Genomic DNA, 19,024 nt, shown 5'->3' on the forward strand with positions numbered 1-19,024 from the left:
GCCAGAAATGTGTGTGGGGAGGAATCAATTGGCATAATGACTAAATTGCTCTTGTGGTCATGTGACCACAAGAGATGTAACTTATCTTTTGTCCCACATGTAGTATGTGAAAATATTTCAGTCCAGCTTTGAACAAAAACATTGATAGTAAAAAATCCTCAGCTCTTCATAGACTGGATGAATGAGGACACCTGGTGGTTGTTTCTAGTTACTGCATTATGTCACAAAAGGATGGTTGATTCTATGATGGTAACACTTTACTGACATGACACCTGTCATAAACATTTCACAGAGAAGATTGTGTGCACATCTTGTACCTGTATTTAGGCCAGGTGCTGGACATCAAGGCAAGAATCATGGAGAAGAGGGTAAGGCATCCTCACACTGGTTTAAACTGGAGGACTTGATAACACTTGTTGTAGTAATGGTGGATACAGACACATCAGTGATCTCAACAGAGATGGTGCTGGTAGACTAAATCATGTAGCTAATAAACTGCTCTGGTAGTTGGACATCTCAAGATAGTTATGTGGAAATATTGTATTAACAATCATACCTTCATGATTTCTAAATACCACTGTAATACCTTGATACCACCTTGCCTGGTTCATTGACTTCACCTGGTCAAGGTATTCGTTTTATAACATGTTGCTAGCTGTGTGTTCAGATATTGTGTATGTAACAAATCAAAAAAGCAATTTACATCAAAAGGTGAAAGATGTATTACATTTGTCCTAAATATTCATAGCGCCACTTTTGGCAGTGAATTGGAGAATCACAATTAATGAAGTAATATTGCGGAGAATATCAGAGAATACTGCATAGATTTTTCCGTATTTGTTAACAATTTCTTATAGACGTTAAACCACCATCAAGGGTTTCACGAATGCTTTATTCAATTAAAAAAATCTGTGTAATCTATACTGGTATTAAGTTAAGGTTACAAAGAACTAATCCTTTTGGATGAATTCATTCATTTGAACACTAACCTAACATCAGGTATGAAATCATTTACACCGTTTATTATACCTAATCTCAAAATAGATTGTCTAGATTTAATCAAATATCAAAATGAGTGACACACTGTAAAAGAAAAAAGGAGAGACAATGGGTAATAACATTGGATAAATAAAGACAGAGGGACAAAGAGTAACAGTTTTTCTTAACTGTTGGTACAGAAGGCTTGTATTTGTAATAGAATGGAGTCCAACTTTATCAGCAGTCTGTTACGACTGCTTTCAAACCCTAAGCCACATGACAGAAGAAACCTTGCGCATCTTCATGGCACCATCTTCGAATACCATCATCACCAGCGGCGCAAACAACATCCTTATGAAATAGCTCTGAACAGAAAACATAAATAATAAGACGCAGAAATATTACCACAAGTGCTCTATAGAAATGTCTTCCAATAGTCCTTCTTCATTCCACCCACGCTCTGGCCGGTATGTCCTCTGTCTTCAACCGTTTGAATGGGAGGGCTAGATGAAGTGATTGCATGGCTTAAGAGGGGCCTTTAGTGCGGTTTGGAAGCAGCTCATGCTTTGCAGGGGCTGCAGATCGTGGTTTAGTCTATAGGCCATAGTCATTCAAGCCAAGGCAGGCTGTACTGTGCACTGTATCTGTGTCTGTCTCAGTGCTTCTCCAGAGCTTTGGTCAGCAACTCGTTGAGACGGGCTATCATGGGTCTGGGATCGTCATTCAGGCCTGCTGCGATCATGGCATTGTCATAGATCTGCAATGGGAGAAGATTCAATGAAAAATGTGGAAGGCTATTGTAGCAAGCAGTGGTTGATGATGATCTGGAGGTCTTGAGGTTCTTCAGTGTTGCCAGGTGTTATCAGAGACTGAAGCTTAAATTCTCATGTTTGTGACTAGATGTTTCAGAGTTGGTCTCTTTCAGTGCATGCATCTTTTTGATGAGGTCAACACAAAATATACCTCTTCCTTTTTTAGTACAAAAAAACAAAACAATAATAAGAACAAACGACAAAAAATATTTGGTGTTGTGTGTTCTTGCCCTGATTACCCTGATGAAGACCATGGGCCAAAACACAGTTTTAAACAAATAAACTGCTTTCTAGTTCTACAAGTATTGCTGTGATCCTGCTGTACACTGCAACCACACTGAATCCCTGTGACCATGGGGCAGTAGTTTAGGAGGTATGGCAGGCACTTGGGAATCGGAAGGTTCCCGGACACTTGTCTTACTCAAGTGTCCTTGAGTAGCCAGTAGCCAGACTACTATTCCACAATCTCCGAATGCTATACAGAGTCCGGAACTACACGTCCCGAAAGCCGAGAAAGTAAGCCGTTGTCCGTCAATTCCGTTCACGAAAACAAATATTTAAAAATATCTTTAAAACATATTTGTTAATTCCCATTTGTGATAAGCAGCAAGCTATATATGCTTCGACTAATTAGATTTACAGTAGGACAAATTTACGCGACTGCAAAGACAAAACGGAAGCAGAGAAGAGGCGAATGTGTGAATGTAATGCACATTGTAAACACCTTTGGATAAAGGCACTGTTTAAATGCACCATTACACTGCACACAGGCGCCCGTATCTCTTTCCTCTCTCTTACCCAGCATTGATCTCCAGTGTGGGCTGCAGTAACTGGGCTCTCTCCTCGATGCTGCGGGCCACCTGCTGGGTGCGGAGGAAATGGCGCGCGGCGCCCATCTCCAGCACTGTGATCATGGCTGGGTGTGTGTCCAGGCGAGGGGTCACCTGGTGGTGGTAAGGAAGGAGTGAAAAGGGTTCAAATGGGTTCCATGCTAATGAACCACACAGGTGTCAATTGAGAAGACAGAGCAATTGCCCTTCCAAGGGTTCCAAGATATCGTCTCTGTCGGGTGGAAACCTCATGTTCAAAACTACAAGTTACTTTTCAGGATTCAAATTCAGAAGTTGCTACAAACCTCGAATCTGCTACTTTTGATAATTTTGTGACGCTGTAGTATGATCAAGTAGGGCATTCATTTACAAAAAAACACCAAAAGTTAGAATGTGGAGACAGTGACGATATGCATTGATGCCGTCTGCTTTCATTACCTTGATATTGGTGACTCTGGGGCCCAGCACGTTCCTCATCCAGGCCATTAAGTCCTCAGCTTGTTCCACTGTCAGGCGCTCAGACTCTGCAGACAAACAGAGAGGAGAGGAGGAGTCAAGTCTACCAGCAGAGGTCAGGACAACAGCAGTTCGAGAACCCTGTGCTGAAGCAGAAATGGTGCGACAGGGGAGGGGGGAGGGGGGGGGTCTAACCGGGCTTGCTGTCCTGGTACTTCTCCTCCTTGTAGTGGTCCACCACGATGTCCGTCTCCACGGAGATCATCTTCTTCTTGTCAAACTCCCGGAGGTGCAGCAGTGTCAGCTCGTCAAACTGCTCATAGCAGAACAGCACCTGGAGGAACAAAACGCCAAGTCACAAACAAACGGATGGATTCAACACAAGACAAGAGGTATACCTGGAAACCAGACTAATCTGCCAGAGCAAAAGAAAAACAGATGGATTTAAGACACCAGCAGTACCGCCACTAGGCACCGGCACAGCACACAGTGCGTAAGGCACCACGGTGCACCAAAATGAGTCAAGCCGTTCATCATAATAACTAAATGACAAATATTTTTTATTTAGATATAAGATTAAAAACAGAATTACAATTAGGCCCCCGCCCCCGCCCCCCTTCCTCCCCGCCCGGCCCGACAGTGAGTTACAACATAATTCGCACAAAATCACGGCTAGAGAAACCCGACTTTGTGTCACACAGACAATTCTCAAACGTCACCTCCATGTCCTTCTGTTTCATGGCCTCATAGTAGACAGAGTGCTCTGCCAGGTGGCGGTTGGGGGCACACAGGTAGTAGATGTTGCGTGTGCCAGCCTTCATGCGGGAGCCGTACTCCATCAGATTGGTCTGTTGCCCGGCGGGCAGCGCCGAGGACTCAAACCTCAACAGCTTAGCGATATCCTCCTGTAAATTTGAGAAGCGACATGGACAGTCAGTGACTCTTAACAGTGAAAAACATCTCAACCTCTTTAATTTAAATTTAAGACATGCTACATATACTCCAATTTGTAGTTTCCTGTGCTAATAAAAGATCTTATTCATTTAATGTTGAAAACTGCTTCAGGGAGACAAAACAAAAACAACATTCCCAGACTATTTTGCAGACCATTAAGCATTAAAATATTCAAAATTCAAATATGAAGCCCCAAAGACTGCACCTTGACGTCCTGTTCCTGGGTGGTGACGATTCCCTCACGCATGAAGAGACCGTAGTCTTCAAAGAACTTGTTGTACTTCTCTGGTTCCTTCTTGCTCTGGTCCAACAGGAAGCGGATCACCCTCTGCTGCAGAACGTCACGGAGCTTCCTGGAGGACGAAGGGCCATTGGGTCCGATTAAATGCTATTTTATAGACATATAGGCGGGTGGATGGTCTGTGAGATGGTCAATTGTGTGAAAGATGGCAGAATGTGTTAAACGGCTGTTCTACCTGATCAGAGCGCTCTCCTGAAGCAGCTCTCTGCTCAGATTCAATGGGATGTCCTCACTGTCCACAACACCTGATCAAATACACACACACATACATACATAACATCATAAAAACAATATACATCGTTTTGCCAGTTTTAAAAGACTTTAAAGGTCATGCATGGGGATTATTGAGAGTGTGAAGGCTAATTTCAAGAGGCTTTCCTCTAATTTCAAGAGGCTTGCCTCTTGCTAGAAACTGATGAAGGCCCGAGGAGCCAAAACACATCCGCTTGTCAGACTTCTGCTTAAAAAGTGCATAAAATGTATTTTGTGAGTGCGGACTGTTTCTTAACCTTGCCTCTTGCTAGGCCATCCCTGTAACTATAAACTTGTTCTTTAGTGTCCTGATTAACCATTTAAACCCTATATACAGTACGTCGTTGTATGATGAAGGCAAAAATAGCCAATCTTTAAGCTCACAAAGCGTCACAATGCCTTGTGAGCTTGCAGCTTTTTTAGGTTTGATCCTTTTGTAAATGTTCAAAAGTTTTGAAGATTATTGACACCAGGTTGAAAGTCGCCAGTTTGAAAGTTGTTAAAGGAGAATTTTGGACTAAAGTTTTCTTACCTTTTCTATGACGTTATGATATCTTAGGATGAATGGTACAGTAGAAAAATTTCATAACTCCACCCCATCTCGAGATTTCAATCTCGTCTAGCGAGACTTCTGTTTTTTTTTTTTTTTTTTTTTTTGGTTGCATAGTGTTCTGTCACTATGAACGTCAGATCTCACATGAAAAATAATACAAAAAAGCTATTAAAATATGTGATCTAACCTAAGGCCTATCCGCGCACCTTTTAAGCTGTGGTGGCTCAGGGGTGGAGTTATGAAATTTTTCTACTGTACCATTCATCCTAAGATATCATAACGTCATAGAAAAGGTAAGAAAACTTTAGTCCAAAATTCTCCTTTAAGTGAAGGTCCGGAAAAAAAGAAAACATCCTAAAATAAAATGTATTCTTCTACTTGCTTGTGGAATGTATTGCGTTGCTTGAAAATCAGTCATTTTGAAAGTATGAGGCGTAAGAGGAGAGACACAGACCTCTGAGGAAACGCAGCCATTTGGGCAGGATGTCAGTGGCCTTGGTCTGGATGAGAATCTTCCTGCTGTACAGAGCCACGCTGGAGCCCATCTCCCTGCTCACATCAAACATGGTGGGCTTCTGCTCAAAGCACATGCACATAGGAAAACATGAAATAAGTCTTGGTTTCAACTATCCACCATAATCCATCCATAAACAACTAATCTGTCCATTATTTCTTCCACTTAATCTGATGATTGATTTTGATAATAAAATGACGATGTAAGTAATAAAAGCCTAAATCATCAAGATGAGTTATGTTAAGTTATGTTAACAGCAGACTAAAACACACATTTTGAAATTATAATATGGAACGATAAGCATTCCCATTTTAGTGAAGTTGTGAATAGTTGTGAATCACTAAACCAATCATTTTAGAACAAAACATTGTTATCTGACCAATTAATTACTGTTCATCATTTCACTCCTAATCGGAAGTCATTTTCCACTGCATGATAAAAGCTCAACTCAACTTAACTCGCTTTACTTAGTTTCACAGTCTAGATAGGATCCCCTCAGCGTAGCTGGCTCTCATAAGTAACCTTCGGAACCAATGCTCTTACACTGACCATGATACTTACATAATACTGACATGATAATAACATGATACTGACCATGATACTTACCATGAAACTGACATGATGCTGACCAGGATACTGACCATGATACTGACATGATACTGACTATGATGCTGACATGATACTGACATGATTACTGACATGATACTGACATGATACTGACAATGATACTGACAATGATCCTGACATGATACCATGATACTGACATGATACTGACATGATACTGACATGATGCTGACCATGATACTGTCATGATACTGACATGGTACTGACCATGATACTGACAATGAAACTGACATGATACTGACATGATACTGACATGATACTGACATGATACTGATACTGATTATTACAATATACGACATGATGCTGACATGATACTGACAATGATACTGATTATTACAATATACGACATGATGCTGACATGATACTGACATGATACTGACAATGATACTGACAATGATACTAACATGATACCATGATACTAACAATATTGACAATGATACTGACAATGATAATGACATGTACTGACTATGATCCTGACATGATACCATGATACTGACATGATACTGACATGATGCTGACCATGATACTGTCATGATCCTGACATGATACTGACAATGATAATGACATGATACTGACTATGATCCTGACATGATACCATGATACTGACATGATACTGACATGATGCTGACCATGATACTGTCATGATCCTGACATGATACTGACAATGATACTGACAATGATACTGACCATGATACTGACCATGATACTGACCATGAAATTGACATGATACTGACATGATACTGACCATGATACTGACTATGATCCTGACATGATACCATGATACTGACATGATACTGATACTGATTATTACGATGTAACACTTTTCTTAACAATTTGAGCCGTTATTACATTATGAACTGTTATTACATTATGAACGGCTACGCAAGGTGATACTGATACTGATTATTACAATATACGACATGATGCTGACATGATACTGACATGATACTAACATGATACCATGATACTGACAATATTGACAATGATACTGACAATGATAATGACATGATACTGACTATGATCCTGACATGATACCATGATACTGACATGATACTGACATGATACTGACATGATGCTGACCATGATACTGTCATGATCCTGACATGATACTGACAATGATACTGACCATGATACTGACCATGATACTGACCATGATACTGACCATGAAATTGACATGATACTGACATGATACTGACCATGATACTGACTATGATCCTGACATGATACCATGATACTGACATGATACTGATACTGATTATTACGATGTAACACTTTTCTTAACAATTTGAGCCGTTATTACATTATGAACTGTTATTACATTATGAGCGGCTATGCAAGGTTTTTAATGTAACAAATTATTACATTACTACATTATGCAAAAATCTGTTATTATGTTATGCGCTCACGATTTTATTACATTATGAGCTGATTATTACATTATGAGCTTTTATTACATTTAGTTTATTACATTAAGAACCGTTATTACATTATGTGAGCGGTTATTACATTATGTGTTGCTACGCGGCTTCACCGGGAATCGTGTGCTTGCATTTTGCTGAGCGATATGTTATAAAGTTGAATTCATATTCATTTACTAGAGAATACATTTTTCCCATTGACTTGAACACGGCAACCCTAAAGTTTGGGTGGCACACCCCGGGCCCCTTAAAGTAAAGACAAATCAGTTTTATTTTGTATAGGGCCAAACCACAATTGGGCACTTTTCAAATAGAGCAGGTCCAGACCGTATACTCTTTGATTACGGTATAATCAGTTATTAGTTCAGTGTTCATGTTTTGTATCTGCATGTTAACAGAGAGGCTTAAACCTCATTGAATGAGGTGACAGGAAAATAAAAACTAAGATGTGTGAAAGAAGTGGTTTTATGCTGAATTCAGCCCCTGGCACCCTGCTAAGAAATACGAGCCGACGCATTCATGCCACACATCCTATTTCCAGTGGTGTAAAGTAACTAAGAACATTTCCTCAAGTACTGTGCTTAAGTACAATTTTGAGGCATTTGAGGCAAATATTGTACTTTTACTCCACTACAATTATTTGAAAACTTTAGTTACTTACTTTGTAGATTTTGATTATTATTACAAAACAAACATTACCCACTTCAGCCCTATATACATCTACAAGCTCACAATGTGCGACACATGAGCTTGTATAGATCTGCTATTTTCAAATAATATTTTAGACATAATATGTCTAAAATATTATATAATATTATTATACCTTGTGAAATGGGACATTCTGCATAATGAGTACGTTCTACTTTTGGTACTTTAAGTACATTTTGATACCAATACTTTTGTACTTTTACTCATGTGAGAAATGTGAGTACTTTTTTCACCACTGCCTATTTGTCATGCTGTCAACTCATGCTCCACTGAGACATCCACTTCTGCCGGTATTTGTGTGACACAGTGAATTAAATGATTGTTTCTGAAGTAGCTGAAGATGAAAAGCATAATGATAGATGTGTCTCGCTCCTTATTGAGGGATGCTGTGCGCAATTACGCAGTTGGCACAGCAGCATAATTCCATTGATCATTTATGGTATAGTAGCCCCAGATGTCGCTGACAGGATCAACATAGATTTTAATATTCATATTCTGTTCTTCTATCTACACATCCAAAGCTGCCTGTCTGACCACTGCAATTTCCTCTGTCCTGTCAAGTTTATAACGTCAGTTTAAATTTTTTGCTGCTCACCGAAACTTGCTGCTGCAGTGACATTGTGTGCATGGAAACGTTTAAAATGACCTAAAGTAGCCTCTGTAATCTTTAAAGTAGGCCTACATTGTTAAAGCAAACACTGTGCATGAATACACTGACTATACACACACAATAAAGACATCAGCTTGCACACTCGGGGACAGGTGTTCTGGTGTCGTGCCCCATGATTGTTACAAACTAATGCTGACTGTTTCAATTTGTCTCGCCCAGTTTAGCCCTTCTACTAACTGCATGCTGGGTCAGACAATCAGGCATGACATTTACGTGATTAAATCAGATTACATACAGAGATCTCCATAGATGGCCATAAAATGGACACAGACAGACAGAGGTACAAAATATATAATGATAAAACCACAAATTCCCATATATGGAGTTCCCTGATATAATCAATATGACATCATAGTACTGCTGTCATAGACTGGCCTGGACTCCATATTTGGGCATTATTGACACGGAACTCCATATATGGGTATAAAAGGGACATGGACCGATACAGAAAGAAATCCCCATATAAAGTAAGAAATCCCCATATACAGTATGGGTATAATGGGGCCACAGACAGACAGATGGGTACAACGGGTACTCTGACAACTCATAACAACAGGTATTGCAGGTAACAGGTAACAGGTAAGTTGCATAACTGGGTGGGCCATTCATTTCCAAAGGCACCGGTCTAGTATTTACAATATTTCCATCTCCCCGCGATTATTAAATTGTTTCTTCTGTGTTGGCACGTTAACAGCGTACATGGCAACAGTGTGTGTTGTGTGTGACATCGGAGCAGAGCTATGGACAACCTATATAAGGTTTGAAGATGCCTTTACACTTCCACTTCATACCTGTACCACCTAGAGAGAAATAAGTTTGAGAGAACCGAGAGAGAGAGAGAGCATAATCTTCCAGGAGGACAAATCTTCAACTCCCATAGACCTGAACACTGTGACGAACCACGGAAGGAGTGACGTCCCGATCTTCCCAGACTCAGGTCTTCTGTTCCGAGTGTCCATATGCCTTCACGTCTCAGGTCTTCCTCCATGAATGTATGAAGAGGGGCCACGACTACAACAAATGCTGAGGAATGCTGAGGAATGGACAGATCCCATCAGCCACCAGCTGTCAGACCAGACCAGATCTGGGAAAGACCAGATCTGGGAAAGACCAGAGCAAGACTTCAACTCAGCTTGGGGAACAACTAAAGAAACAACAGCTGACTTGCGCTGGTAAGAAAACCCATATCTGTGAACCTTGTAATGAGAGCCTCGCTTTAGGTGATTTGAATATAAGCCAGCATATCCACGCCGGAAAGAAACTTTTCCACTCTAAACAGTGCGACAAGAGTTTCAATAGGTTAAGTCACCTGAAGAGACATCAAAGTATCCACACAGGAGAAACACCTTTCCACTGTAAACAGTGCGACAAGAGGTTCAGTATGTTAGGTAGCCTGAAGGGTCACCAGCTAATACACTCTGGAGAAAAACCCTTCCACTGTAAACAGTGCGACAAGAGTTTCAGTGAGTTAAGTAGTCTGAAGAGACACCAGCGTATCCACACAGGAGAAAAACCTTTCGTCTGTAAAGAGTGCAACAAGAGTTTCAGTTGGTTAACTCACCTGAAGAAGCACCAACGAATCCATACAGGAGAAAAACCTTTCGTCTGTAAAGAGTGCAACAAGAGTTTCAGTCAGTTAAGCAGTCTGAAGACACACCAGCGTATCCACACAGGAGAAAAACCTTTCGTCTGTAAAGAGTGCAACAAGAGTTTCAGTCAGTTAAGCAGTCTGAAGACACACCAGCGTATCCACACAGGAGAAAAACCTTTCGTCTGTAAAGAGTGCAACAAGAGTTTCAGTCAGTTAGGTCACCTGAGGGGTCACCAACGAATCCACACAGGAGAAAAACCCTTCCACTGTAAACAGTGCAACAAGAGTTTCAGTGAGTTAGGTAGTCTGAAGACGCACCAGCGTATTCACACAGGAGAAAAACCTTTCCTCTGTAAACAGTGCGACAAGAGTTTTAATAGGATAGATAGCCTGAAGGGTCACCAGCTAATACACTCTGGAGAAAAACCCTTCCACTGTAAACAGTGCGACAAGAGTTTCAGTGAGTTAAGTAGTCTGAAGACACACCAGCGTATCCACACAGGAGAAAAACCTTTCGTCTGTAAAGAGTGCAACAAGAGTTTCAGTCAGTTAGGTCACCTGAGGGGTCACCAACGAATCCACACAGGAGAAAAACCCTTCCTCTGTAAACAGTGCAACAAGAGTTTCAGTCATTTAGGTAATCTGAAGACACACCATCGTATTCACACAGGAGAAAAGCCTTTCCTCTGTAAACAGTGCGACAAGAGTTTCAGTCATTTAGGTAGTCTGAAGACAAACCAGCGTATTCACACAGGAGAAAAGCCTTTCCTCTGTAAACAGTGCGACAAGAGTTTCAGTCATTTAGGTAATCTGAAGACACACCATCGTATTCACACAGGAGAAAAGCCTTTCCTCTGTAAACAGTGCGACAAGAGTTTCAGTCATTTAGGTAGTCTGAACAAACATCAGCTCACCCACCACACAGAGCAACGTGAACGTGAAGAGTTTCCAGTAGTGGAAAGTAACTGATTACATGTGCTTAAGTACCATCACAATGTGAGCTTATAGATCTGCTATTTTCAAATAATTTTATACATTTATACATGTGAAATGGGATATTGTGCATAACTAGTACTTTAATAATATTTTTTTGTATTTAAGTACATTTTGATACCATTACTTTTGTACTTTTACCCAAGTATAATTTGAATTCATGGACTTGTAACAGAGCATTTCTACATTGCAGTATTGATACTTTTTAAGTTGGAAACAATGGATTACTTTTTCCACCACGTCTGAAGAGTTTCAGTGTCACCACACAGGAGAAAAGCCTTCCAGTGTAAACGGCAGTTTCAGTCGGTTACTGAGCGCACTGGCCAATACAAACTACGTGAGTGCGGCAGTGCGCTCCCGGTGCGCATTTCCGAACGCACCCTCTTGAGCAGGGGCAGCAATTTATGTGCGCGCTACTGGGTGCGCAATGCGCGAAAATGTTATTTTTTCCCCGGGTTTGTTCTTTTTTTTTTACTTTAAATGCGGTTAATTTGGTACAGAAAATGTACTTCATGAAGGGTAGATGTTGGAGGTTTTTTCTTTGTCTTTTTTTTGTGATGAGTTTGTGATGGGTGCTCGTGATTTCTCCTGCGGGCTTTAGCTCCGAGGCACCCACAGTATCGGCGCCCTTGCTCTTGAGAGTTTATTCAGTGAGTCCAACTCCAGTCAGAGCTCATATGTGTCACCTATCCCAGTATACGCGCATCTGGGCGCTGCCTCATGAACGCGCAGCTAGAAGGCTAGCTCTCAGTGTTGCCCTGTCCGCCTATTATAAGCGACTTTGGGATTGTTTTTCCTGCAAAGTTGCTTGCAAATATTGGTGGTTGCGGGTTGCAGTTTATTGGGCTTGTTTCTTAAGTGTACTTTGTTTAGCTTGTTCCCTAAATGTTGCTTAAACCAGTGTTTCTCAAACATTTGCATGTCAAGGACCCCCAAATTAATATGTAATTATCCACATATCCGCATCTGAATAAAACATTTTTGACAGGGACCCCCTACCCGATATGTGTTGTTAGAATGTTTCAAAACAAAATAAATATATATTATTTTTTAACTTTTTGAGGAAAATAGCAGATGTATATTATGTTTAATTAAAGTGCTCATGTTGTCTATACCAGTGGTTCCCAAACTTTTTAGCTCAAGACCCAAAAGAGAAATTTGACGTTTGCCCGGGACCCAAACCGGTGAAAAAAGCAGATCTCAAAATGTATTATCTTCCGTATTGTTCAATAAAAAGCATTTTAATCTGATCTGTGCCACACACACAAGCCATAAGTCAAATCGACCGACTTCAACAGGAATCGTGTGCTTGCATTTGCTAAGCGATATGTTGAAAACTTATTCCAAAAACTGAAATTAAAGGAGGCGGACTGTTTTCGGCAATACAGATTAGCTGGCCTGGCTTGCCAGGAAGTGTCCGCCCCCCTTTTCTCAGACCAGGTGAGTGGTAAATGATTGAAAATGGCTATGCCAACTCCAAACAGCCCCAAAGACATGATGCCAGCACTAAAAGACCCCACTTATTCCAAAAACAGAAATTAGAGGAGGCGGACTGTTTTCGGCAATACAGATTTGCTTTCCAGGAAGTGTCCGCCCCCCTTTTCTCAGACCAGGTGAGTGGTAAATGATTGAAAATGGCTATGCCAATTCCAAACAGCCCCAAAGACATGATGCCAGCACTAAAAGACCCCAATGATTACGAAACTTTTACCCATCATTGCTAGTAAAGCAAGCCTAAAAAAAAGTATCAAAACTCACAAAATTCACCAGAACCCAGGAAATTACATCTACTAAAACGTTTTTTTACGGGAGGGGGGGGGGGGGGCAGACCCCCCACTATTCTTCTTATAGCTATGCCCACAACCGTGATACCACACTACCACCGCTAGTCAGCCAACCAGCAAAAAATAAACAAAACACAGAACAATAAAGATTTATCAAGTAAACATGCAGTTGTTCTTCTCACCTCCACTAAAGGAATCCCTCACAGAGTGGTCTGAAGTTGGCGCTGGCCTGGTGAACCCTGGAACTGGAAGCAGATTTTTGGGGGCTGATGTTTATCATTTGATAAAGAGCCGAGAGGTAGGTGTGTGTGTGTGTGTGTGTGTGTGTGTGTGTGTGTGTGTGTGTGTGTGTGTGTGTGTGTGTGTGTGTGTGCGCGAGAGTGTGTGTGGGCGCTGTTGACACACACACAAACATTACGAAAGTTCCGCCTAAATGTGGATGCGTTAAACCACCTGTGTCAAATTAAACATAACATGGTGGGAAGTAATCAGAGTGCTTAAAAACACAGATAGGCTAAAACAGAAAACAATTCAAAAATGCAAATTACTCACCAGGCATCGAACATTCGACTTAATGTAGGCTTTCAAAATAAATTGCATAGCATCAGTCTAGCCTTTAGATCAAGACTATCGTAGATGTATTTGATCGATTTTGACATTTTTATATCTACGAGTCTTAGCTACCACCCCGCCAGGTTTCCCTGACATTTCACCAGTAAGGTGGTAGCTAAGACTATATATATATGTATATATATGACATATAAATCGATAAAATACATCTATGAGAGTCTTGATCTAAGACTAGCATCAGTCCATGTTTTATTGGCTACTCTCTACCAGTCAGTCAGTCAGTCATAATCAGTCACAATGATTCTCTTTTTTAACAGGCAGATTAGGAGAAAAGCTAGCTCCAATCGGAACCTGGGGAGAGGTTCCAAATGGGGCTAGCAAATCGTTTGCTACATTCTTGGGAAAACAACTACCTACGGCTACTGACTGGTGAGTTCACCTGAATGCAACAAACAGAAGAGGGTTCCATCAGATACTGTAGCCTATACCAGTGGTTCCATCAGATACTGTAGCCTATACCAGTGGTTCTCAAACGTTTTCATGTCAAGGACCCCAAAATGATATGTACTTGGCTGCGGACCCCCATCTCAAAAATATTTTGTGCTAGGAATTTTTCAAAAATAGCAGATCTACAATTAAGCTCATAGCATAGCACGAAGTGACACGATATGCGCTTGACTGTATATCTGATATTTTTGAATAGCCAAAGTATAACATTTTGTTAAAGTGGTTAAAATTATTGTGACGCTATAGGAAACAATGGCCTATGTTCCCTCAGTTTAGGGTTAGGCTTGTGGTAGTGTTAGTTTTGAGGGAACATAGGCCAGAACTATTTAACTAAATACACTCAGGACCTGTCATTTAAGACATCAACATCATAAAGTCACTATATGTCACATTCATCGACAACACTGTCTAATGACACATAAGATCAGAGACAACTTCTCTCTAACATAATGTGTAAAATGAATGACAATGGAAGATGGGTATATATTCACATAATGCTGTATGCAGTAGGCTATAATTAAATATTGCTAAAACATAATACAGTATGTTCACAGGTAGACTCAGCATTCAATCACTAGGTATAAGAGACATCGGTCATGGTTGTATGCCTCCGCCAACCAGTTGCAGTTTATTACATCGATCTATATGTCCAGGCTCACGTATTGAAGACTTTGTAATTTAATTAAAGGTGTTGTGTATTGCTTGGTGAAATCTAAGTAATCACTATATTGACATGTTTGAAACGTGTTTTAGATCACAGTGACAGGGGGTGGGCGTGGGGATCATATGACATCAGTCATCCCCATATTTAGGAACATTTTGTTTTGGGGAGACTGACATACACAGACATTAAGTACAAACACCGCACATTCAGACAACCGCTGTTTTTGAGTCTTGACGGCTGTGCCATGCTGTACAAAGAGGTCCGTCAGGCGAATCAAAACAAAATCAGCAGTTCAAAAAGATCTTTGAGACGGACAGATAAAGATCACAGATAAAGAGTGGACTTGTGGGACCCAGACACAATCCTCAGTTAATTTATACATTTTGTACCTCTGAGAGTGTACAATTTGGTTACATTTTTACACTCTCAACGTTGAATTAAAACTGAGGATTTTACAGTGAGTGCAGGCAGACGAATGCAGAACTGAGATAAACAGAGAAATGGAGACAGACCCAGACAGACAGACAGACAGACAGACAGACAGACAGACAGACAGACAGACAGACAGACAGACAGACAGACAGACAGACAGACAGACAGACAGACAGACAGACAGACAGACAGACAGACAGACAGACAGACAGACAGACAGACAGACAGACAGAGAGATTCTGTCTATCTTTCTAAGGCTTGTCCAGGGGGAGGGAGGAGGCCGTCTTATCTTGGCCAGTGTACAGCTTGTACAGTTATCTGTGAGGTATAGTACTAAAGATTTCCTGTAGCCTCCGTGTTCTTATGCTTTGCTCCAAGTCTGAATTCATTAAATTACATTATTCAGTGTGTATAGATGGGTTTCCGCGCGACGTCATCACAGAGCAGAGTGTGCAATCTGCGCATGCGCGGGGGAGAACGAACCGGAAGCGCCATTCACTCTATTGTTATTTTCGGGATTTAGATAGGCATAATGCTGCTATTATAGGCATAATAGGCATAATGCTGCTATTATATACAAACAGATCCAACTTCCGACAAATCATTTTTATTGAGTAAAGAAGATATTACAAACTGCATCATTTAATCTACTTTCATTAAACCTGGTGAAGACCATTTATTTTCTGAATGTACAATGGCCAGAGCTGCTGCGGGTAATAGCGCCCTCTACAGGCTCATCCCGCCACTGCGCGCGCATCATCCTCTCATGTTTACAAACAGGAAACCCATCTATACACCACAAGGTTACCCGCAATGACAAAGAAAGAGTCCCAAATACAACAACAACTACCCATGGAAACAGGGTAAATACATGCCCACTCTATTGTCTGAATTCAGAATGCATAACAGCTGATCTGAATGTTATCATTGTATTCAAAGAATAAAAATGAGGAACTTGAGAGCATGTTAGCCCATTCCCCAGTGCCATTGACCAGCATGGGTCTTACACAAAATCTGATGCAAGCATAATTTTTCAGTAAAGGAACACACAATGCATTTTTAAACCCACTCCCTGGATTGTATCTAACTCCAGACAACTCTGTTCCTTGGGCAGGACAACTAGGTACTGCTGGTTTTCTCTCCTAGTATTATTTAACTGCATTCAGTTTGTTGCAGGTCTAACGTTTTAGTTATAATGACACCAGTTCAATGGCAATTAACATCCTGATAGGAACGGGGTTGGTACCCACTTTTGACACCTATTCGCGCAAAAGGCACAGGGACAATTGGATCTCTATTTTGTGCATGGGAACAGCGTTGGCATATTCAGCATTCAGGGTACTTTGAGGTTAGAGTTTTGGAATTGCTGCACTCTAAGAATTTCCCAATGAGGTGACATTATAAAACAGCTCTCTAATCAGCAGCTATGACACATGCACTGGGACAGAGCACCTGTCTCGTCCTTTCTCTGGGCTTAAAGTAGTCTTCCTTATCTAACCCACACTGTACTGCAGTGTCATGTGGTTATTTTCTTACTCCATTAATATACTGCCCTCTACTGGCTAACAACATACATTGCTTTGCATAACACTTGGAAGTTATGCAACCTGGGCATAATTGGAGAGGAGTCAGTGAAGTAGCCTGAAGGCAGGCTTTTTTTTTTTTTTTTTTTTTTTACTGAATATCACATTCATATTGAAGATCAAAGTTGATAAAGTTGAACATCATGTCTTTCCCTCGGATCTTTAAATGCAAGATGAAACTCATTACATCATGGCTGAAGCTGAAACACACAGGTATTAAAAGACAATGAGGGTAAAATAGTCTGCATTTCTTTAGTGCCTTTTTCCAATGCCCATTACAATGTGTGTAAATTGTTTCACCCAATATGGTCAAAATAACCGATCTACAATCTCATGACACATGCATCTCAATATGGAAAAAAGTCTATGAAGCACATAAACCAAAAGCCAAACTATAAAAAGTGTTACTTGGAGCACAGGTCTCCGCCACGTCAGGTAGGTTAGTGTGGGCCAGTAATGTTCGGAATTCGCCAATCAGGCTGGAATGTAAAAAATCGGTCGGATCCGTCTTGATCACTTGATTAAAGAGATAATATGTAGCGATTTGCTTGATGTTGGGACAACATTTTGAGGAGTAATATATATTCTTTTGTGCAAAAATTGGCCTCCTGCTGGCGCTATAATATGGCAATCTTGAAAGGGTGGCATTTGTTCCTCAACGTAGTGCAAATGTGCGTGCAAAGTTTCACCACAATCGGACGCTGCGTTCATGATTTGCGTAATTTTGTTCAAAACGGGCCACTGTTGCAAACTTTAGATGTCAATCTTAGCCAATCAGGATGGAATATGAAAAAATCTAACAGATCCGCCTTGATCACATGACTATAGAGATCATGTGTACTGATTTGCGTGAAATTTGGATAAAATCTGAAGGAGTAATATCCAAAAATGTGTTTTACATAAGTCGGCCTCCTGGTGGCGCTATAAAAGGCAGATGTGAAAAATGCAGGCCAAAGGTTTTTCCTTGGCCTCTAGGGAGTGCACATACAAAGTTTTAGTGCAGTATAGGTAAAAACACGAATCCGCCTGATATAGCGCCACCATGAGACTGATTTAAAAAATTTCAAGTGGCATTTCTTCCTCGGCCTAGTGGGAATGTGCGTGCAAATTTTCACTGAAATTGCATGCTGTGTTCATGATTTGAGGTATTTTATTCAAAACGGAGCACTCCTGCAACCATTCTTTGCCAATCAGGATGGAATATGAAAAATCTGATTGACCCGTTTTGTTTAATGACTATAGAGATACAGTGTACCGATTTGCGTGATGTTTAGACAAAATGTGTAGGAGTACTGTCAAAAAATAGTTTTGCAAAAAGCAGCCTCTTGGTGGCGCTAAAACAGGCCCATGTGAAAAATGTGGGGCAGAGGTTCTGAATTGGCATCCAGGGAGTGTGTGTGAACAGTTTCGATCAAGCCAACGGTGCCGGAGATTAGCTGTCCACAGACAGAATGACACACACACACACACGGAAGGAAGGAAGGACGGACGAACAGGGTGCAAAACATACTCTCTCGCCATGCCTCGAGATCAGCTCTTTCTGCCTTAAATCATTTAGTCTTACAAAAGTTGTGATGAGCAGTATCCATCAAATCAGAATCAATCCTAATTTTATCTGCCAAGTGCAATGAATGCACAGGAATTTGTCTAGGTGACATTAGAGCCGAGACATAATTGGCAACGTCCGTGTGGAGACTCATTGATCAGTACGCCCAGTCTGAGATGCAAGTCGTAGAATATAGAGCACTTGTTCTTTATTTGTTTACACAGGACGGTGTAGACTAGAGAAAGAGGAAACTGGGGGCAAATAGGAAAGACGAGCAAAACGGG

General features: G+C 40.8%; 1 protein-coding gene across 1 annotated transcript; it reads right to left on the reverse strand.

The window, feature by feature from the left end:
• Positions 1–2,316: 2,316 nt before the first annotated feature.
• On the reverse strand, positions 2,317–5,795 carry LOC308097059 (heat shock protein 75 kDa, mitochondrial-like). Its single transcript, XM_080444643.1, has 7 exons — positions 5,591–5,795; positions 4,507–4,576; positions 4,236–4,383; positions 3,796–3,981; positions 3,272–3,410; positions 3,059–3,144; positions 2,317–2,734 (listed from the first exon to the last, which is right to left on the reverse strand). The coding sequence occupies exons 1-7, from the start codon at positions 5,730–5,732 to the stop codon at positions 2,585–2,587; spliced, it is 921 nt and encodes a 306-aa protein (XP_080300769.1). The 5' UTR covers positions 5,733–5,795; the 3' UTR covers positions 2,317–2,584.
• Between the last annotated feature and the right edge of the window lie 13,229 nt (positions 5,796–19,024).

Source organism: Gymnoscopelus braueri, assembly GCF_963280865.1.
Source record: "Gymnoscopelus braueri genome assembly, chromosome: 12".
Lineage (NCBI taxonomy): Eukaryota > Metazoa > Chordata > Actinopteri > Myctophiformes > Myctophidae > Gymnoscopelus > Gymnoscopelus braueri.

Bases quoted from the DNA above. Each gene is read 5' to 3' on its own strand.
- LOC308097059 (XM_080444643.1), bottom strand. From the start codon at position 5,732: ATGTGCATGTGCTTTGAGCAGAAGCCCACCATGTTTGATGTGAGCAGG. The intron at 3,982-4,235 runs GTGCAGTCTTTG...TCAAATTTACAG, and splicing joins CCCAGGAACAGGACGTCAAG to GAGGATATCGCTAAGCTGTT. The intron at 2,735-3,058 runs GTAATGAAAGCA...TACCACCACCAG, and splicing joins CCAGAGTCACCAATATCAAG to GTGACCCCTCGCCTGGACAC.